The sequence below is a fragment of the Mus pahari genome, chromosome 8 (assembly GCF_900095145.1).
Source record: "Mus pahari chromosome 8, PAHARI_EIJ_v1.1, whole genome shotgun sequence".
In the NCBI taxonomy this organism is placed as follows: domain Eukaryota; kingdom Metazoa; phylum Chordata; class Mammalia; order Rodentia; family Muridae; genus Mus; species Mus pahari.
Window position 1 is genome coordinate 65,621,773 of NC_034597.1, and position 23,352 is coordinate 65,645,124.

The 23,352-nt window shown below is 42.1% G+C and overlaps 2 protein-coding genes across 3 annotated transcripts in view; one reads left to right on the top strand and one right to left on the bottom strand.

The window, feature by feature from the left end:
- Positions 1 to 1,514, bottom strand: part of Lrrc63 (leucine rich repeat containing 63) — a 40,728-nt gene extending 39,214 nt beyond the window's left edge. Inside the window, exon 1 of the mRNA XM_021204152.1 lies at positions 1,391 to 1,514. Coding sequence (XP_021059811.1) covers positions 1,391 to 1,514 — 124 coding nt within the window. The remainder of the gene's footprint in view (positions 1 to 1,390) is intronic.
- A 1,534-nt stretch (positions 1,515 to 3,048) lies between these two features.
- Lcp1 (lymphocyte cytosolic protein 1) overlaps positions 3,049 to 23,352 on the top strand; it is a 95,795-nt gene continuing 75,491 nt past the window's right edge. Inside the window, exon 1 of one of the 2 annotated variants that reach the window (XM_021203192.2) lies at positions 3,049 to 3,600. The gene's annotated coding sequence lies outside the window, so the exon portion shown is untranslated. The remainder of the gene's footprint in view (positions 3,601 to 23,352) is intronic. The other variant, XM_029541878.1, reaches the window with a different exon arrangement.

Below are 23,352 nucleotides of genomic sequence, written 5' to 3' on the forward strand. Positions count from 1 at the left end.
CACAGAAACAGAAAGGTCAACGTAGAAATGGTACAACAATGGTTGTGTGAGATTTGGAGGTAATGGATAGATGACTTTTTTACATCTTTGATAGGCATAGATGAAAGGATAACTTGAACATTATAAATACAGTTTACAATATAACTGTTGGCATCAAAATAATACAATCAGTAAAGCCAAGTGGTAGAGGAAATTCAGAAGGGAAAGACATTGCTTTTATGAATGTAGTAGTGAGTAGAGAAATATGAAGAATACAGGAGTACTGGGTCTATATAAGGTCACATTATAAAAGTGGCTCATCTTTAAAAACCTTTAAAAAAATGCATATGAGTGTTTTTGCCTACATGACATCCTTACCTAGTGCCTGCAGAGACCAGAAGAGAGCACTGGATCCCCTGGAACTGTAAGGCACCAAGGAGCTGCTGGGAATCAAACCCTGGTCCTCTAAGAAGAGCCGCCAGTGCTTAACCACTGAGCCATCTCTCTGGCCCCTACCCCACCTGACAGAAACTAATGGAAGACGATGAGCAAAGTCTAGTTTTGTTGACTATTTTATCACCAGTTCCTACACTGTGCTTAATAAACACAGTCAATCGTCATTATTTGTTCAGACTTAGCAAAAGCTCAATTACCCTACACTGAACTTCTAGGGAAAATTATAAGGTCAGGTTCCTTTAAGACTCTGTTCTCAACATTTTCATCAACCAATCCACACATAATCTTGTGGTTATATGGTCTGCATTTAAGGACATACTATTTGAATATATAGATATGATGAAATATACTTTCTTAATATATAGGATATATCATTGATTTGTTACTATAGACCTCACAGCCAAGCACACATCGAGGAAGTTCATCTGACATGATGGTCTCTGCTAAGCACATTACAGCTTTCTTTTGTTTAGACTGAGCTTCAACAATACACTTATGGATATCATAAACCAACAGATAAAAAGACGGGGCACAAAAAAATTCAAAAAACCCATGGAATTAAGTAGACCAGGAAAGGAACACTTGTTAATGTTATAGGAGCTGAGACAGGAAGGCAGAGTTAGTCCTGCACCATCCAGGTGGGTACTGGGTACATGTGTGTTGCAGAACTTGTATTTTTGCTTATCTAAACACACATTCCCATGAACAGAAGAGCTATTGATTTGGGGATTTTAGCAGTAAGTAAACTCACATTTGACAAGTCCACGAATAAGGGTCAATGAGCACACCTATAATGATTCTTGGTTGTTGTCACCTTATGATAAACATTTTTCCTTATGGCTATTAGTAACTGTCTTCACTGAGATTGTAAATTAAGTAAAGCAAGGGATTTCTATATTAAAAAAAAAAAAACAACAAAACCCACACCAAGGTTAATACACGTATCCGTACATACCTGTATGTACTATACGAACTTTCTTTTTTAATAAAGGTACTTTAGGGAGCTTTGGAGGTAAGGGTCTTCGCAGAAGTAGTGGATGCTGCTGGTTTTTGAGTGAGTGATAAATGCTCTTTTTCATAGCTGCTGGTTAAGTGAGAACTGAACTTCCTGAGAACGAACCGTTACTGAAAAGAAGTGGTTATCACTTAGAAAATATCCTTACGGAAACCATTCTATGTTGCTACGATACTGAGTTTAAGCAGGCTAGCTTTGTAAGGAGAAAAAAAAAATAGTAAAAAAAAATCATTCAAAATTTATTTTTGAAGTACTTTTAAAATGACATATTTTTAATACAGGCTTAAGCATGGGGCTTAAGAAAGACAGAGAGGCACTCAAAAAGTTTAACGTTTTTCTTTCTGTACTGGATATTGAAACTCTGGTTTCATGCAATGCCATACCACTGAGCCAAATCCCCCTGCTTTCCAATTTGCTTAAAATTAGAAGTTGGGGAATACATTTGTAAGCCCAACACTTGAAAGCCTGAGACAGGAGGGTCAGCCTGGGCTACACGGGGAGGGGTGGCTTCTTTTAAAAATTTAGATTAATAATTAATATAGATACAAACATATTCTATTATTAATCGAGACCTTGCTAACATTTCCCGTGTGATTATGAAATTCAATCAACCAACGCTATTTTCACTCAGTAAATGGTGACCTCCATCCCCGCAATATAGGCATGGGATTTCATTCACTACCTCCCAAGTATTATCAGTATATAGTTAGAAGGGATTTTGCTTAAAAAAAAAAAAAAGAGGTAAAGGCCTCTGAAATCCCACAGTATTTAACCATACACAAACGGTTTTCTTGTATGGCGATGGCTTGTCTTAACTCTCAGCTGACTTAATTTGTCCATAATTATGCAACTCCAAAATAAGACAGGCTTTAATACAATGAGATGTTCCAGGATGGCGGGGAATCCCAGAGAATAGGGAAATAAGGACACCAGATGTCCTCCCTCTCCACCCCCGACCCCCCAAAATGAGTCTTTGTTCTCAGGGCAACCTCAAAAGTGCCTGGCACAGTGCTGCTCCGCGGAATGCCCGGCAGGGTACCCTGGTGCGGTGCAGAGGAGCGGTTTACCCGCGAAAGGTAACTGCAGCCCAGCGCTCGCTCCTGATTTGTCGACTTGTAGCGCGTGCCCGCCCGCCACAGCAAGTTTCCTTTTCTAGTTAGCCGGGAGATCCCCCACCCCCTAGTCCCCAAGTGTCCAACTCCTATGGACCCTGCCTTCAAGCACACAGACCAGATTTCCCACGTCCATCTCCTTTATCCCTGAGTTCTGGCTGCCAGTGACTGTCAGGCGAGGTCTCCAGTTAGATCTAATTCCATGTTTGTGCTGGACGCAGCTCCATTAGCAGCATCCACAAGCCCTGCTACAGCCGAATGTTAAGCTCATGGTGAGGACCACCAACCAGTCCCCGCCTCCCAGTAACCCCCCACCCCGCACCCCCGCTAGCCCGGTGAGAAGCGCAGGCGCACGAGGGTTGGGCGCGCCGGGAACCAAGGGCGGGGCTCAATGCCCCGCCCACCTTCCCCGCCCACTCGATCCACCCACTGATTTCGCCACCCTAGGCCAGTGGCCCCTAATTCTGCTGCGGGCAAGCACAGGATGCCTGGAGGGTGAAGTGGTGGAGCCGGGAGGAGTGGCTCCACGTGCAGCTGTACGGAAGGCTGTGGTGACAATCGTTATTACTATTCTTACTCTTAAAACAGTGGCCACTATTATTTACTTACTTTTCTCCATGACTTGACACGGGTGTCTGGAGACTGGGTTGGCATTTTCTAATACGGCTACACTTTTGGGCAGCTGGCCACCGTTACTCGTTTTGCAGTAAAACCCTTGTCTCCAAATCGCACATTCTGTTTTCCTTCTTGTCTCTTGGGTGCAACCTGTATTGTCTTTCTGTTTTTAAAGTTCTTGGTGGAAGTGGAACTGTGTGGGAACGAGAGCTGTAAGGCAGTGGTTCCACGGCTCTTTAAAAGGACACCCGGGTCCCACAGTCACGGTGGTTGGCTGTGATTACCGGTGTTGGTGCTGGCTCTATGTTCAGTGGTAGATATACCGCGCATGTTTGCCTCTATGCGCTTGCTTCTCTGGAGATTTGAGAACGAAAACTGGAAAGAACCTATTACAGAGACGGGGAAATCCAACTGAGAATTCAAGTAAGGGGCACTTCCTTCCAGTCATCCCTCTTGTCTGTTTCTCTTCTTAAGTAAGGGTATGGGAATTTCAATAGCACCTTGGGAAATCAAGAGACTTGCAGATTCGTTTACTAACCAAGTCCTCCTTTTTCTCCTAAGAGCAAGCATATATTTTGAAACAATGGGAAAATAATAATTAAAGAAGTGTCTGGGTAATGCTGTACAATTGTGGTCCTGCGGTGGGTTGGTTGGTGGTTTTGTTATGTGGATTACTTTGCTGTTTATTAGACACCCTTTCCAAACCAGGAATTTTATTCCACCTTCCTCTGTGTTTGTTTTACATTGCTTAGTTTCCCTGAAGGACAGGAAGCAGACAGAAAGGCAAATCTAGTGGCCACGTTTGTCTCAAGTAATGTATATTGTTCATTATTTTGTAAACAGCAGAAATGTTTCTATTCTTAAGGATAAAGGTGCGTGGGCCAGTCTCTGAAGCTAGTTCTGTATTCTTAAAAGCTGAGACCTACTGATATTCAGTTTCAATGACAGATGTGTTTCAAATGTATGCTTAGCTTTGCATAGTCAAAAATCAAGGCAAGTGCATTTGTTAACTTAAAAAGAAAATGCTTTGTCATTCCTTGCAGGTTTCTTTTGGCAACTCCCATGCCAGACCAGGGGAAGTTTAATATGTAACCGCTGCAGTTGGCAATATTTTGTTTTCTATAACTACTGCTGTAACTATAGCTCCAACCATTTAGGGAAATGAAATAGTAATGAAAATTAAATCCCTGGTTTGATAAGTCTTCTACGCCCATGTCAGCTATTCTACCGTACCTTACACCTTTTCCATGGGAATGACAGAGCATGGGATAAAATTGTGAAAGCCTACATTTCACTCAGTTCTGATTACTTTAGCGCTTCTTGTATTTAATTTGTTATTTTTGAAAGTACAGCTATCTCACCTTCTCCTTCCTTCCTTCCTTCCTTCCTTCCTTCCTTCCTTCCTTCCTTCCTTCCTTCCTTCCTTCCTTTTCTTTCTTCCTCTTCCTTCTCTTCCTTCATATTGTTTATCTCTTGGAAGGGAGGGTGTTCCCTCTCTGGCTTTAAGGTTCTATTTCGCCTGGTGTACAGTTAGGTGCCAGTTTATGTGTCCCCTCAGATCTGCCATTTGGCAGAAGCACTGAGTGCCAGAATGAACTGCATTGCTTTCATTCTGTTAGCGGCTTATGTGAAAGTGGCTAGGTTCACAGTGAGCACCAAGGTTATAGGTATTCTGCATCATTGTTGTTGTTGCTAAAATAAGATAAAGGCCTCATGCAAAAACAGAGATGTGAGCACCCGACAGATGCTATTGATTGTCCTAAGGATGGAGCAGGCTCAGAGGACCTCAGATTTGCCTTTGGTGAAAGGATGCCACTGTCAGATGATGTAACATGTGTGCTGGCATCTTCATTGTTTTGCATAGACCTTTGTTTTGTTTGATTGGTTTTCCTTACAAACAGGACAGAAGTTTGCTAAACGCTTTGGCTAGTCTAGAGCTAAGCTACCATCTTACTGTGTGAAAATAACTGGAGATATTTGTATTCTTTTGCTTGTGTTACTTTTAGAGGATCCTATAAAGAATGAATAGTTATCTTTGAGTGCATATTGATTCTCTATTGAGTCCTCAGGGCACTGAGATGCTTTTGAGAAAAAGCATTTTCCGCCCCCTTGGCCTGAGTTTACAACTGTTGATATTAGCTGTGCATACTGAGGGTGTCTTTCCTCTCTTCCAGTCACCACTGTGAGGCTTTAAAGACATATATTTATGTCTAATGTTCTCACACTTTAGCGGAGAACAGGTTTGTGTTTTCTAGGATGTGAATAAAACCTTTTGGTAGAAGCGGTAGCTAGCGGTTGCTCTTCTTATCCCTGTGTCTCAGCGCAGAGAGCAGAGTTGCTTCTGCTCCACACTATTTGGGGGCCTTGGCTTCCTTTTCTCCCTCTAGGTGGATGCCACCTCCTTTCCTGCGTTTGAGTTAGAGATCCTGGGATTCAAACCAAAAGGAAAACATTGCCAACCAGGAAATGTCATGGGCTCTACATGGCGGAGTTTAAAAAAACTGTTCAACTGTATGAAAGAACAATGCCTACGTGCCCTTCACGTTATGTCTGTGAATTCAGCCATTTGTTCTGGAACGATACATCAGAATGCCTGTTCTGCATACGTCACTTTGCTAGGTATTAAACCTCAACTTTAGTAATTAAATATTACTTTGAGGCTTTATCATTTTGACGACATAAATTAAAGTTTAGATTATTCCCAGAATTTTGTTTATCTACTTACACAAACCACTATTCCTTTCTTTCTCCAGTTTTATATTATGTTGTTTGGGCAAAGTAGCGTGGCTTACACGGTCTTTCCCAAAACTCAGGGAGAATTTGCCTTTCTTAGCTTCAGTGATCATTTTTCATTGTGGGCTATATATTGTGCCACTAGATGATATCAGAAATATTTACACCAAAAATTTAAATAATACTTCTTTTCTTGACGTTATTGTTAGGACCTAGGTAAGGACAAGTTAAGACATGAAGGTTAAACAACACAAGTGCCAGCCTGGTAAACAAATTAAGACATGAAGGCTAGACAAATCCCCTGCCACAGTTGAATACCCTAACCAATGGGAGGAATAATGTTTTGGATAATGTACAACGAAGACATGTTCCTAATGGAAATCCCCTATCCCTAAATCCTGATTGGTGGAATAACTTGGCACAGATGTTTGTGGGTTTAGGGCTTAAAAACCCTGTAGGATCTTAAGTAAGGGTCAAGGTTCAGTTCCCAAATCTGGACTAAGGCCCTGATGGATCAGTCCTGGAGTATATGCTCAATCAACTCTCCCTATCTGATTGAGATCAGTGTTTGTGTGGTTTGTGAGGTTGAGTGCCAACGTTAGAAAGTTTCCTTATAGGCCTTAACATTTTACATAGGCCTAAACATTACATCTAGGCCTTAATATTTTACCCAGGTCTTGACAGTTATGTTGACAAAGGTCACTGTCCTGTATGCTCTTAACTATGACATGTCTGATTTATGATTTATGCTTTGTTCTTAAGTGTGAACCAGATTTGTTACTTACTACCTGGAAGGCCCTGTTGTGCAGGGTCCTTGAGGATTCTAGTATGAACATCATATTTAATCAAAAAACTTTGTCGAATAACTCTGCTCTCTTGGATTCTAATCCTCCTGATGCCACTTGTTGGCTTGGTTCTCAGGCTCATTGCCCAGCATCTTTAAGCCCCTGAAGTTTCCTTACCTGCAAAGCTAGGAAACTTTTGATAATGGAAGCATCTGTATGATTGCAAGGTGTATGAACGTCATCACTTCTGCTGAGCCTGTACTCTCTGGCATTTGGAAGTGCTTTGTAATAATTTTATTGGAGTGTCAATAGCAGCTCGTCCTCTTCAACAGCCCCAAAAGATAGTGTGCTTCTCAAATCTCCCATCCTTCTTTATTCTTACTGTCTGCACTGAACATATGTTTCCCTTGTAAGTGTATTAAAGACTACAGATTATGTAAGGGGGTGATAGCGGAGGGTTAGGTTTAGTTGAGCAGAGGTTGCCTGGACATGCAATGGCAGTGGTATTCTGTGTGGAGGACCTTTGGGTCTTTTGTCTCAGCTGGACAACTACAGCAGTATCCTCTCTCTTGTGGCCACACACTTGACAGTGATGCCACCGTTCTGCTGCCTTTCCACTTCTGTAATGCACTCAGATCAGAACTTTTTAATCAGGACTGGCATTAATGAATGTTCTAGGACACTGCTTCTCGGCCCACCTCATGTGGCAGCCTTCCTTGTTGATACAAGAAGGCTCCTTCCATTACTCTGGCAGCAATACCAGCTGTGGTAATTCTCAGCAACAGAAGAGGTATCCCGGAGCCTAAGGAAAAGAGCTGGGGGGAGGGGGGCGGGGGGCGGGGGGCGGGGGGCGGGGAGGGTTGTATGTCTCTTGCCTGTGAGTCCAAGCAAAGTGGCTTTACTTTCCTAACGTTCACACGCTAGGCTCTGCACAGTCTTGGTTTCAAGAGTGGATTCTATAGCAGCAGGAATTTGCTTACATCCCACCAAACGGCATCACTTGTGCCTTGAGACTTAGTCTGTGCCCCAACTTTACACTGGCGTCGTGGAAACCTTGGCTAGTCATTGCTGAAGGGGTACCTCCCTCACCTTCCAGAACTCTACACACACCAACTCTTTCAACCCTCCCCAAGAATCAGACCATAATGGAATAGCTGTAAGGTGCCACTGCTCTCAGCAGGTGAGCAAAGACGGAATGATCTCTTTTTATTCAGCTCCAAGTCCATACCTGGATTCAACGCATTAAAGAGATCACTTCCCGAGGATTTGTAATGGAGTGTATCACTTTACAAAGCTGTTGCTGGGAAGAAGAAAACCCTCTCTACTTTCTCAGCCGGGGTGTTTGTAGTGTATACTTGTGGGGCACTTGATGTCTTCAGTGAAGGTTACAAGTGTATAAAGAATAAAATAGCACACACAGGGACACTGATAATCCTGGAATTTGGAAAAGGCCGAGAGCTATATCCTGAAGCAACAGAAAGTAGAACGAGGGGGTTAACGTCCAGCTTGGCTTAGGAGAAATTATTTAGTTAGGGACAAGAAGGACCGGTTTTGCTAATCTTCTACTGTGAGCTATTGTGATCTTAAAGTCATTCCTAAGGACTTGGCTCAGGGCACGTCTCAGAACATGTGTTTCCCTTATTTATGTCTATTTCCAGAGGGAAAAGCATTCTCTGGAAGAGGTGTCTTATGTAATGCATAGAGACTTTAGCCTGATGGGGCTTTGAAAGCTTCAAGAGCTTCCTATGGCAGAGGCTGGGGTTTGTAAACAAGCTGTTCATAGGCTGTGGCTAAAGGAATAAGGAAACGTGAAGGGAAAGGGCTCCAGGGGAAGTAGACAGGAGGCCGGAATAATAGACTTCTCTCAAGTGACCTCCACTCCGCAGAAACAAATGTGCAAAGGTCAACAGACGCGCCGATTCCAGGTATCTCCTATGTTTCTAAAGTAGGAGGGAAGGGGTTTTGCTGAGGACCGGAGGAAGCGAGGAAAACTGGTTCTCTCTGGGGAGGTCACATTGACTTCGCCAGGTACAGGCTCCAGATTTCGCCTTCTGAAACGGGGCGAAGGAAGTGGATTTGTGGTTCACTTTGAACAGAGGGTGCGTTTCTCACAAGTACACACCTGACGTTTCCATGAGAAATCTTACCGAGTCACCTATAGCACAGCTCCCTTCAGTCTCCGCCGAAAGGTGTGGGCGAGGAAGTTGGAACTGTCGCGCACTGTCCCCCCAGAGGCGAACAGCTGCAGTTGCTTCACCTCACTGACCCTGTTTCCTTGCCTGTAAGAGCTTTTCTCTATTCGTGGTCTATGATTCTATCAGAAATTTCTACCCAAACAATTCTTAGTCACTTACTCGTAGTGTAGTTGAATAATGGTTGAGTTTGTTGGATTTTTCATATATCCTGGTGTTGGAATACAAATGCCGTTATCTCTATTAGACATTCAAGGACTATACTGGGTGATTTTTGATTTAAATAATATTTATCAAGCTTTGGTGGGTGGAATCATTCATGTGATTTAGTGGCAAAGCCAGGTTTTTATTTTGTAGATTTTGATCAGCTTCCCCTCACCCCGTCTTCTCCAATTTCCTTAATTTTAATTGCCAATTAATTTTGTTTGTTGGGAAAACTGCCTTGAAAGTGTAAAAAGTAAGTCATCTTCCTCCCCCTTCTCCTTCTTTTCTTTTTCTCCTTCTCCTCTTCATCCTCCTCTTCCTTTTCTTCTACTTCTCGATTGCCAGTGTTTGGTATGAAACATTGCAGGAGAGATGTATATATATATATATATATATATATATATATATATATATGCGCACACATACATGTATGTGTTTATATATTAACATATCACTTGTATGATGTAACAAGATCATCATTTTTGTCAATTCAAGTTTTTCTCTTGAACTTGTTCTCAGACATCCTGTGGAGCAGAGAGTAGGAATGACCTTATGTTTTCAATACAAGCTGTGGTTTTGTAGGCTTAGCGTCTTGATTCTCAGTCTGGCCAGATATTATTTATGAGATGATGAACTGGGGAATATGAGAGTTACACATGATTATTGGAGCAAAATCATGTTATGCAGATTCAAAATAAGCAACATCTTACATAATCCTTTCACACTGAAATAGCTGTTGATAATTTCAAGTAATATATGCATACATACACATAAACACACATATGTATTTATACTGAATGGCATTACAAAAAGCTATCATAAAAAGGCATTTTATATTCAAGTATATGTACATATATATATTTTCATTTTTAATATACTGCCAAAATTCTATAACCTGTAATTCTTCTAAAATATAGGATTTTCCAAGTAATATAAATATTTTAAAGCTTTTAAAAAATAAAGTATTCCATAGTTGTGTTCCCCCCAAATCTCAGTTGAAGCTCCTACTAGCTGTGAGTGGTAGGGAGTTTTCAACCTTCCCAGTGCTCCGACCCTTTAATAATCACCTCATGCCGGGATGACGCCCAACCATAACATTATTTTTGTCACTTCATAACTGTAATTTTGCTTCTGTTACGGATTGCAATATAAATATCAGTATTTTCCACTGGTCTTAGGGGCCTCCTGTGAAAGGGTCATTCGACCCCCAAAGGTTTATGACCCACAGGTTGAGAACTGCTGCTCTAACTGAAGCTAGGAATTAACCAAAATTGTAGTTTTCATTCCTCTGATATGATAGAGAACATCAGAGACCTGAAAACATATGCCCATCTTCTACTCCGAGAGACCGGTCTCAGGGTGCGATGCACCTCTACCCAGCAACAGTAGGCTCTCTTTTATAAGTACACATCAGTTAGTGCTTCTCAGTGCTGAATTCACTTATTAGAGCCTTTGGAAGACCAAGGTGGAATGGAACCAGAGGATGCATTTTCTCTCCCACACCACGAGAACACTGCTGTGTGAGAGACATTATATACTTCGCACCAGCACCAGCACACTCAGGTTGGCAAGCAGCCTTTCCTGAGTGCACACTGACAGTGTTTATGTTGATAAGAAGCTTACTGGAGCCTTGAATAGAGAGAATTTGAGAAGCCTGAGAACCTACTGTCTTCTTCCACTCCGAGAGACCTTAGTGCGCGACCTGCCTCACGCCTGGCATCAACACCTTGTGTCTCATATGCACACTTCTTCTCTCAGTGCTTACTAAACCTGTGTTTACTGCATGACAAGGAGCTTAGGAGAGACTGGCAGCAGCACTGTATTTTAGTTAACATGGTAATTGGTAACAGGCTTAACCATCTCTTCCTGTGCGCATTACTGAATATACTTTCCTTTTCTGTAAATAGCTTATCCTGGTGCCTTGCCTGTTTTTACACTGTAGTGTGTATTATATGCTCTCATCCAGTGATTGCCAGAGATGTTATATATTATAAATAAGTAAAATACCCAATTTTCTTACTTAACAAAACTTGCATGTGATTTAAGAGGAGATCCATGGGTCCTGAAGTTTGAATAGCTGACACCACTGTTGACTAATTACATGACTTTGTTAAGTTATTCTGCCCTGTAAGGCTTACCTTTTGCATTTATAAAGCTCTGTATGACCTGTGAAAAGTAAGTCAGACAGAACCCAGAATGCATTGCTACAGAGGCCGGAGCATTGAAAGTGCTCATTAGGGGTGAAGAGATGACTTGGGAGATGAAGGGCTGGCTGTACCAGAAGGGAGGAGCATGTAGCTTGTGGGAGTGCTAGGGTGTGCATCCATGACTCCATTGCTTAGAGGGCAGAGACAAGCAGATCCTGGGGCCTTGCTGGCCAACTAACCTAAGGCCCAGGTTCAGTGAGACATCCTATCTCAAAAACTAAGAGCAAGACTGACAGAGTGATAAAGCTGAAGTCAATCCCTTCCCTCTCTATACTCAAGCATGGGCAGCAGCATGTACAACTACCCACATATGCATCACATACACACACACACACACACACACACACACACACACACACACACACACACACACACCATGAGTGCACATGTGCATGCAAACTGAAAAAGAAAAGAATCTAGCAAAAGAAAAGAATGAAAATATTCAGTAAAGGCCAATTTCCCTTTCTCAGCAATTCAAAAGGAAGTGCCACATTTATCAAGACTAATATTACATACAGCTGGCCTTGTTGCTAAATCATATGAAAATGAGACATGAACTGGAGGTAAGGTCATGGCAGTCCACAGGGATGTCTGGCTTAGATGTGGACTCTCAGGAGATGGTACTAGGGTTGTCTTATTTCCATAGAGAGTAGGGGTTAGCTCTGTGGACTGCCTCGGGCAGAGAATTGAAAGAGAAACACCTGCCTAAAGCCAAGGCTCTCACAATTGAAGCCCTTATTCTAAAACAGGTATAAGAGGATTCTTAGTGTTGCTCAGATGGCTGCAAAGGCAGCTGCCCTTAACGCTGGGCAAACTGTATAACACTGGACTAGACTCTAAGGGATGGGTTGTCCAAATGAGACTATCAACATGGCTTCTAAATATACCAAGCAAAACCTGACAAAACTACAAGGAAATATTGTTAAGTCTACTTCTAGAAGAGGTCATTTTTGTTGTTGCTGTTAAACATGTCTCAGAAAACAAAGATGAATGGAACAAGGAATTACTGGGGTGATGGAATTTTTAATAGCAGCTAATGGACTCACTTTAAGAGGCGTGCGTTTATACTGATGTCCACTAAATAATGGCTGTGCACCCTCTTCAACAAACATGAAATATTTACCAAGTTGGCTGAGTACCTGGCCACAAAGTTAATCTCTATGAATCTCAAAGGATACTCACCAAGAACCTAGATTTGCTGGGCGAGAGAGAGATTCTGGGTGGAGAAGCTGGAAAGGAAAATGTGAAAGGAGCTTGAACATTACTGTACTGGCAAACAGGGAGGTTTGGTGACCTGTGTTGATACAAAATCCCAGCTCCTATTTAAAAGGGACAAGAGAGAGTTTACTCTGTAATCAAGATGAGTGATCTCAGTCTGTAGGAACACTAAGTTTCCCCACAGTCTGTATTCCAATGCGGAAATGGTGGCATGAAGCTTTATAGTAACAGAACAAGAAAGCCATAAATCAAAACATTTTTCAAATACATTTGGTGGAAACATCAGAGGTAGGTTGCAGCCAAGAGAGAAATCCGTTATCTGCCCCAGATGCTATCTGATAGAATTCTTGGCCCTTTGATGTTTGGAAACCAGAATTTGGTAAGTTAATACATTCCAAAAGGGTCTTTATCTGCTACCCAAAGGGTATTAGGTCCAGTTTTATCTGTCAGTCACAGGATGTTGGGTCCACCAGAGAAGTAGGCAAGGAATGGCTTTGTGGGGGTCTGAAGACAGCCGGAGAGAAACTACAGTTACCGTCTAGACCTGCAGCATACCAACCTCTCCGAGTCACCGCACTCCTAATCGGTCCCTCCGAGTCACCGCAGTCCTAATCGGTCCCTCCTTCCTTCCAGGTTTCTCCTTCATCTCCCCCTGTTAGACAAGTGTCATATTTTACACATGTGGGGACAGGCACAAGCGTTATTAGACATAGCTAGAAAGTCTCATTCCTAGGATCATGAGGCTGAGCTGTAGGCGGGGCAGAAGCCTTCAGGAGAGTGGGATAGTGGGTAAAGCCAGTAAGAAAGAAACTTCTAGATTGTATCCAATATCTTAGTCATCATTATCCAGATTTGATTTTTTTCTTTCTGTTTGTCTTCTGTATCTGGCATAACATTCACATGTGGCGTATAGTGTCCTGCCTAGTTTTATGTCAACTAGACACAAACTAGAGTCATTTTTGAGGAAGGAACTTCAGTTGAGAAAATACCCCCACCATACTGACCTATAGGACACCCCTCTTTATTAAAAATAGATTCTTTTCTCATACAGCATATCATGATTACAGTTTCCCCTCCCTCTACTCCTCCCACTTGCTCCCCACCTCCCTTCCTTCTGGATTCACTAGGTTTCTGTCATTAATTATAAAAGAACAAACTCTTAAGAGGAAACAGCAAAACATAACAAAATAAAAAAGCTAAAATAAAATACCTCGTATCAAAGTTGATCAAGGCAGATCAACAAAAGAAAAAGAGTCCAAGAGCAGGCACAGGAAAAGACCCACTCCTTCACACACTCAGGAGTCCCATAACAATACTAAATGGAAAGCTACACTATATACACACAGGACCCAGGGTAGATCTGGGTTGGCCCTGAGATTCCTGCTTCAGCCTCTGTGAGTTCATATGACCTTTACACAGTTGATTTAGAGGAACTTGTCCTCTGGTGTTTTCCATCCCTCTGGCTCTTACATTCTTTTGGCCTCCTCCTCTGAGGACTTCCCTGAGCTCTGAAAGGATGGGATTTGATGGAGACATCCCATTTAGACCTGTGTGTTCCAAGATCTTTCTGTGCAATGTCTGGCTGTGGGTTTCTGTATTTGTCTACAAGGAACTGATCTATGAGTATATCGGAATTTACCTGGTCTCTGGTTCTTGGTCACTCAAGAAATGTTCGCTTCCATCTAGTGGAATGGGCCCTAAGTCAAATCAGACATTGCTTGGCCACTCCCACAGGCTTTGTGACACCATTGCCCTAGCATATTTTGTAGGCAGGACAGACTGAATATCTAAGATTTTTGGCTGGGTTGGTGTTTATGTTTCTCTCTTGGTCGTCTCAAAGTACCTTCCTACACCAAAGACACTAAAGTGTAGGAGTGAAGGTTGTATGTAGGCATCAGCTCCACTTCTCCACGTTCAATGAGTTGTGTATGTGTTGTCTTCAACAGTGAAGCCTTGCTGTCAGTTTGTGGAGAACAACCTATTGTCTTGGCAACAGCCTAGGTTGTTTAGAGACTTCCACAGGACCCCTTTGGCCAGCAACTCAACTGGATGTAGCCCAGTCCCAGTACCGGAAGCTTCACTTGATGACAAGAGATGGCCAACTGGGACTCCATCTCATTATTTGGAGACTACATTAGGATATCTTTCATATATTTTAGGAAGTTTCCATTGCACTAGATTTCCATATTACTCACGAAGGGACAATTCCAGCTGTTTTCTTCCTGGATTACCTCCCTCAACCCTGTCTCCCCTCCCCTAGCCATTCCCATTCCCATCCCCTCACCCCCAATCCACCCATAAAATCTATTCCCTCTCCTGAGGAGATCAGTGTGACACTCCTGCTCCCAGATTCTTCCTCTATGCCTAACCTCTCTGGGTCTTTAGATTGCAGCTTCCTTATCATTTATTTAATGGCTAATAGTCACATACAAGCAAATATATGCCATATTTATCTTTCTGGATCTGTATTACCTCACTAAGGATGATTTTCTTTACTTCTACAGATTTGCCTGCAAACTTCATGATGTTATTTTATTTCTGCAGTAATGTACTTTATTGTGTAAACATACTACTTTTTCTTTATCCATTCTTCAGTTGAGGGACATCTAGGTTGTTTTCGGTTTCTGGCTATTATGGATAGAGCAGCAATGCACATGTTTGAGCAAGTGTTCTTGTGGTAGGAGAAAGTATCCTTTGGGTATACGCTCAAAAGTGGTATAGCTGTATCTTGGGATAGACCACTTCCCATATTTCTGAGGAACCATCGTTCTGATGTTCATAGTGGCTGTGCATGTTTGCACTCCCGCCAGCCATGGATGAGTGTTCCATAAGCTGTCACTTGTATTACCGATATTAGCCATTCTGAAAGATGTAAGATGGAATCTCAAAGTGGTTTTGATTTGCAGTTCCCTGATGGCTAAGGATGTTGAACAGTTCTTTAAGTGTTTAACATTTTCTTGATTGATGGTTTATTTGGGAGGGCTCAGATCACTGTGGCTGTGCCAACCCTGGGCTAGTGGTTTTGGATGGTATAAGAAATCTGGTTGAGGAAGCCATGAGGAACACGCCACTAAGTGTCACTCCTCCATGGCCTGTGTATTAGTTCTTACCTGCAGGTGGCTACCCAGGGTGAATCGCAGCCTTCACTGATCTCAGTGATGGACTGCCATCTGAGAGTTTAAGCTGGAATAAATTCTTTGCTTCCCAAGTTGATTTTAGTATCAGTGTTTTATCACAGCAATAAAAACCCTAAGAAGGTGCTGGAGAGATGGGCTCAACAGTTAAAGAGCACTGACAACTCTTCCTGAGTTCAAATCCCAGCAACCACATGCTGGCTCACAACCATCTGTAATGAGATCTGATGCCCTCTTCTGGTGTGTCTGAAGACAGCTACAGTGTACTTAGATATAATAAATAAATAAATCTTTAAAAAAAAAACCCTAAGAAGTATAGTATTATTTATTTCCTTTTTATTAGCAGAATGCAACTATTATTTAATTCATTTTTAAATCATAACTGTATAGTAAAATACCTTAAATGTTAAAAACATCAGGACTTAAGATGTAAACATCATGAATGCTCTTGTTATTAGAGATTGATGTCTTTACTATACTTTGGATAAGAAGATTAAACCCTAATTTTTGATCATGTCTAGCTATAGTAAATGGAGTTAACATTACTTTGTTAAACATAGGCATGCTATAGGGCACTTGACACTGTTTTTAGCATTAATAAAACATATATATATATATATATATATATATATATATATATATATATACATATAATGTTAGTTTTGGCTGTGAGAGTTTGGATTTAAAATATAGATAATTCAAAAATGGAGTTTCATTCAGAAGATTTCAAATAAGTATTTTGCCAATTTAAAAGCTAGATTTATTAATCCAAATTAAATAACTTTGGAAGAGCAGTCAGTGCTCTTAACCTCTGAACCATCTCTCCAGCCCCCTTGTTTGTATTTAAAAAGAAAAAACAACATTCATTTCTCATTAGGTTACTCTTTAGTAAGCAGGATAAAGTTTGGCATTTTTTACTTCATTTCTTTTGAGCCTTCAGTTTACCTTTGTGGTAACAATGTTAATCATTTAGCAAGTGTGCTGCCTAAACTCTTTTCTTTAAAACTAAAAAGATAGAAAAAATACTTGTCCCAAACATATAATTATAGTGTAACACATTATGATTATTTATAAACTCTGAAATGCTTTTTTTTGTTAAGCTTTAAAGCAGGCTTTTAAAATGATACTGAAAAGAATGTTGTCTATTAAACAAGTCTGGCTATGATACAGACCTTGAGGAATGAAGTAGTAGTTAAAAATATTCTCAAAATCCTTTAAAAGCTTGTATTTATACACATGCACACCCAAATACAAAACATATCTAAAAGCAAAGAATAAATCACCCTCTTAATCCTTGAAATACAGAATTTGACATTGAACAATTATCCAAGAAGAAGAACTGTGCCTGGCTCAGGAGAAATCATCTCTTAGAACTGATGTCTGGTGACTGTATATGGGATAGATTCCCCAGGTGGGCCAGTCTGTGGATGGCCTTTCCTTCAGTCTCTGCTTCACACTTTGTAACTCCTTTCATGGGTGTTTTGTTCCCCCTTCTAAGAAGGATCGAAGTATTCACACTTTGGTCTTCCTTCTTCTTGAGTTTCATGTGTTTTGCGAATTGTATCTTGGGTAGTCGGAGCTTCTGGGCTAATAATATCCACTTATCAGTGAGTGCATATCATGTGATTGGGTTACCTCACTCAGGATGATATCCTCCAGATCTGTCCATTTGTCTAAGAATTTCATAAATTCATTGTTTTTTGTTTGGTTGGTTTTTTGTTTTTTGTTTGTGTGTTTGTTTTTCGAGACAGGGTTTCTCTGTGTAGCCCTGGCTGTCCTGGAACTCTGTAAACCAGGCTGGCCTTGAACTCAGAAATCCACTTGCCTCTGCCTCCGGAGTGCTGGGATTAAAGGCGTGCGCCACCACGCCCGGCTTAAATTTATTGTTTTTAATCATTGCATTGTGCACCACATTTTCTGTATCCATCTCTCTGTTGAGGGACTTCTGGGTTCTTTCCAGGTTCTGGTTATTATAAATAAGCTGCTGTGGACATAGTGGAGCATGTATTCTTATTACAGGTTGGAGCATCTTCTAGGTATATGCCCAGGAGTGGTATAGCTGGGTCCTCTGGTAGTACTATGTCCAAATTTCCGAGGAACCGCCAAACCGATTTCTAGAGTGGTTGAACCAGCTTGTAATTCCCCCAGCAATGGAAGCATGTTCCTCTTTCTTCACATCCTCGATCCCATATATAACCACCAAACCCAGACACTCTTGTGGATGCCAACAAGAGCTTGCTGACAGGAGCCCGATATAGTTGTCTCCCGAGAGGCTCTGCCAGTGCCTAACAAATACAGAAGTGGATGTTCACAGACATCCACTGGACTGAGCGCAGGGTCCCCAATGAAGGAGCTAGAGAAAGGAGCTGAAGGAGCTGAAGGGGTTTGCAGCCCCATAGGAGGAACAACAATATGAACTAACCAGTACCCCCAGAGTTCCCTGAAACTAAACCACCAACCAAAGAAAACACATGGTGGGACTCATGACTCTAGCTGCATATGTAGCAGAGGATAGCCTAGTTGGTCATCAATGGGAGGAGAGGCCCTTGGTCCTAAGGTTCTGTGCCCCAGTATAGGGGAATGTCAGGGCCAGGAAGCAGGAGTGGGTGGGTTGGTGAGCAGGGGGAGGGGGAAGGAGATGGGGGTTTTTTGGAGGGGAAACTAGGAAAGGGGATAACATTTGAAATGTAAATAAAGAAAATGTCTAGAAAGAAAGAAATAAAGAAATAAAGAAATAAAGAAAGAAAGAAAGAAAGAAAGAAAGAAAGAAAGAAAGAAAGAAAGAAAGAAAGGAAAACAAAAACCAAGAACTGATGTCTGTCCTCAAGCAGTAGGGGACATGCTGTAGAACCCAGATAAAAAAATCAAGGAGATGACAGCTTGGCCAGAACAGTATAATTATTGACATCTTGCCATTTATAAACAAGATTTTTCTTTAAATTCAGACTGCCCTAAAGGAAGCTTTAAGACCGTTACCCATTCTCCTTGGTTCATTTAAGTGGTCACGTAGATTAGATACACCATTGTCTTCTGCCATTATTATGTCCCGCTGATTTGTAGATTGGGAATGTGGTCAGTGCTAGCCTGTTAGAACTTCTTCCCTTACATTTCTAGTTTTTCTGTGAGTCAAAAGGAAGCTGAGCTAGCTTGATAATTTTAGATTCCACGAGCGTTTCCGAGGCAAGCTGCCAAGGAGTGAATGATGTAAAAAGGAAGCACACCTAGACATTGCATCCGTATGGAGAGTACAGAATGTAGATTTAAAAAAAAACAAAAAAAAACAAAACAAGATGCTGAATATTATTGTTTATTGGGACTTATCTCCTGTAGTCCTCTCTGTAAAAAGAAAGTGACACAAGGATCTTTAGTGAACACATGCATGCATTATACATTTTGAAATAAAATTTATAATTAATATATAGTTATTTAGAATGTGTTTGGGGAGGAAATCCTTATTGAAATCTACATATAAAACACTAACTTTAACAGTTGAATGAAATCTTTTATGACCTAATGAATGTTTTTACGTAAATGAGTAGTGTTTCAAGGTTTTATGAAACAGTAGACACAAAGATAACATTTTAGTAGGTTTTAAGATGTACCAACCTTGTGAGACAGCATGTATTCATCAATTATCAAGTTATTCACATTTGTGACTCTGCATGTGTGTATTTTAATTGGACATTCCAAAAAAATTCACCCCCTCTTTAAAGATGAGTTTTACATCCCACTTAAAGCAGGCTGCCCATTCGTTGCCTTTTGCTTTATTGACAAAGACTCTTAGTTTGGAGCCCTAGGTACCAGTTTTGGAACATCAAACATTCCCCATTGATGGAAAGATAAAGAAAGCAATGTTATTTTTAGTTTGATTTCCCCATTTTTTCCAATACTTGCAAGTTGAAAGTCTATAATTATCGTGAAACCACCTGTCACACTGCATGAGAGTTTAGAAGATGACCTAATCGGCCATCAGTGGGAATAGAGGCTCCTTGGTCTTCCAAACTCCATATGACCTAGCACAAGGCAAGGCCTGGGCCAAGTAGTGGGAGTGGGTGGGTAGGGGAACAGAGGTGGGGGGAGGGGTATGGGAATCTTTCGGGATAGCATTTGAAATGTAAATAAAGAAAATAATAATAATAATAAAAAAAAAAAAAAAACTTCCTTTTTGGAAAAGTTGCTTCTCATTTTATTTTTATTTTTCCTGAAAAAACCCAAAGCCTATTTGTGCCTTCTAGGGATATGGGTTGTGGATCAGGTTTTTTTTTTTTTAGAGATGGACTTCATCACCCAGATCCTGGCCTCCGCCCCTGGGCTTCAGCAGGATTCTGCATGTTTACAGAGTGTGAGGGTACTCAAGATATTGGATGATCAAACCCTGCGATGAACCAATAGAGCTCTTTCTGACTCAGGAATGGATTGTGTTTGTTGAGAGGTTGCACACAGTGGGGAGTCTCCTGGCAACTCCCCAACAATGTTGGGTTGTGGGGAATAACTGCCGCTTGTCATCAGTGGCTTTCTGTTGCAAGAGAAACCATAGACAAAGGGAGACACTGGGATCTGAGGCGTGTCGGGAGACAGAGGCCACAACACCCCAGAAGCAAAGGAAACCACGGCGAGCCAAACAGAAGCCAGAATGCCATGGCGAGCCAAACAGAAGCCACAATGCCTTCTCACTGTGCGCCAGAGCTGAAAATAAGACCAAGAGTCAGGATCCAAAATGCCGCTGGGGATCTGAACGCAAACAAGGCCAACAACAAACAAAACCCCCAAAACCCAACAGACATCCAGACCAAAAATGCTTCTGAAGCAACCAAGAAACGCTCTGGAAGGAAACAGACATGGGATCCAAATGGGATCCTAACTAACTAGCAAGGGTCCATCGACCAAACTGAGGGAAGCCGACAGAGCGGCCCTGGAAGAGCTCACCACAGTCCACGGGAGGACGTAGCACCAGGCGGCTGGGCCTCAGCGCTAGGGCAGCACCTCGCTTCCATGCGGGGGACTCCGCCTGTGAAAATGAACTATGCCTGGAGCCCCGCACTGGGTACTATAGCTGTAAACCACAACTCCCACCTCAAAGAGGATGGAGAAAGTTTATCCTGAAGCCAAATAAGGGTAATCATGACCCAGGAACACAGGTCTTCAAATCAACGTGCAAGCCACTTCGTGAAGTCTTTATAATAACGGAACAAAGTCATAAACCAAAGCATTTTTCAAGTACATTGGTGGAAACATCAGAAGTGCCTTTTAGTCAACTGGAGAAATCTCGGCTATCAGCCTCAATGTTGTCTTATATCATCATTAGCCCTTTGGTAAAATAATGATAATAATAATAATAATAATAATAATAATAGGCTTTGTTAATGCACTACAAAAGCTTTCTTCTTCTATCTGTTAGTCACAAGATGGTAGGCCTGATTCATAGATGGACAAAGGAATGGCTATTTAGGGGACTGAAGCTAGCCCAAGAGAACTTCTAACTAGGCTGTGGACCTGCAACATTCCAACCTCTCCACGTCACTGAGTGCCTAATGGATCAGCCTTTGAAGATGGCCCTGGCTTACACAGGTACTTCAGTGGGCCTGAGATAGAAGTACAGAGGAACTGAGGGCATTAGCAGACAGTGTTAGGCCTTGAAAAGTATTCAGAGTGAAGACCATTTGATGGCTGTCCTTTTTTATAAGGGCTAGTGAGAAAAACAATGGCTCTAAAGAAATTACTGCTAAGTGCGGGCCCAAGGACATCGCTGAAATTCTGAGTTCTGAGACAGCAAAGGAAAGGCTGAACTATCTCAGAGCGAGCAACAGCCTGGGTGACTTACGGACCCTGGGCTTTTGGGTCAACATCAGGTTCAGGGACAAAATTTGACTCAATTCTACCACCATTAAAATGCCTAGTTTGATTTATGTGCATGTTTTTCAATTTCATTTCAAAGTTTATTTCGCACCTACAGTTCTTATCTAACTGCCGGATCACATCAAATTTTACGTCTGCTTGCATGGCAGAAATTGGCGAGGCCAACTCTGGCCACCTGGGCTGCTTGCTGAGTATTTACTCAGTAGAGAAATCCTAGCGTAGTTGACCCTCCCGACCTGAGGCTTATGGGAGCTTATGGAAGATGAAGCACAGAAGCGGAAGAACCGTGTTAGAATTCAGCTGTTCGGGCTGCAGCCCCTCCCACCTCAGAGATACCTGCAGGCCCCCTACTGAGACATAGTGACTAGCTAGCAAACTTCCAGGTACCAGGGGTTTCCACCCAAGAAAATGAGTTTATATCAAAGGAGTGCTGGAGGCCATACATCGTACTCCCTACACCCGGCCTCCTGCCCAGGAACCAGAGAGACTGGGTACAGAAAGGGATAAGAAGACACCCTCTTCCTTCCGCTCTTCAGATCCCCCACCCCATGCTGTCTATCTCTGGTGCTGGGGTCTGACTTCTCTCCTGTCAGGCTGTTGCCTCTCTGTCTGTCTAGGATGTTAATAATTCTTCTAAAAAAAAAAACTCCTTACCCTTGACAATCCACCTCAGCATCCTCTTGAACCTCAGGTCCGAGATCCTTCAAGCCCAACGCCGAACGTAAGGATGCTGAACCTCTGGACCCTGTGCTGTGGGTGAGCCTTTGTGCTAAGGATGCCCCTGCAGCTCCTCATTTACCTCTTGCAGCTGTGCCTTGAGGTGAGCACTGCTCTGTGTCCTCTTGGGCTGAGGATTGGGCCTCGGAAGCGTTAAGAAGCGTCCAGCTGCGTGGTAGATGATGTAATCCCAGGACTTGGGAAACTGAGGCAGGAGGGATGCTGACCTGAGAGCAGCCTCAAAGCAAACAAACAAAAAAACCGAGACAACAAAGGCGGGGGTACTTTTCCGAGCATCTCTAACCATCGTAACCCCAGCCTCTCGGTGCTGAACCCCTTTCCTGGACCAGCTTGCCTTGGCTGAACGCATTGCGGTTTGCCTATTTAGATTGAGGCTCTCTTGACTTGTTATGCCAAGTCTTCGCTCTCTTTCATTTCTTTGGATGTATCCAACTGAAGAGCACGCTAAATCCAACTGAAAAAAAAAAGTTTAATTAGGCCCATCTTAGCTGAGAAAGTTCAGAGCATTGCAACATTTCTACTTAGTTTGTGAAAACCGTACTTTTCATAGACTCTGTGGGATATCGTCATTAGATGTTTGATGCCCTTTCATGAGATATGTCACCAGCCGCTCAGGGTTGGGACCAGAGAGTGGCTTGATAAGCACTTGGATGATTGAAAATCTAGAACCTCTGTTTTGCTAAGGAACAGGTCTGACTCCAGAAGGCTGTTTCCAAAGCCATCTGTTCATTGATCCTCAGTGACTAAAGTGGGTACCCAGAAGTATGTCCACTAAAGAGGGGTGCCAGTCAGTCCCGTGACACTTTAAAATCCTGTCTACTTTTCTTCTTTGAAGTCGGACACAATCTATCCAACACCCTCTCTAGAATTTTCTGATACCCGCTCTCCAAGAGATGAATGTTTGGTGAAGCCGAGTGAAGGGTCTATAGGAATTCCTTTAACGACTTTGACACCCTCTCTGGTAACTTCAAAATGCTTTCAAATTTAAAATTTAAGAAGAAGAAGAAGAAGAAGAAGAGGAGGAGGAGGAGGAGGAGGAGGAGGAGAAGGAGAAGAAGAAGAAGAAGAAGAAGAAGAAGAAGAAGAAGAAGAAGAAGAAGAAGAAGAA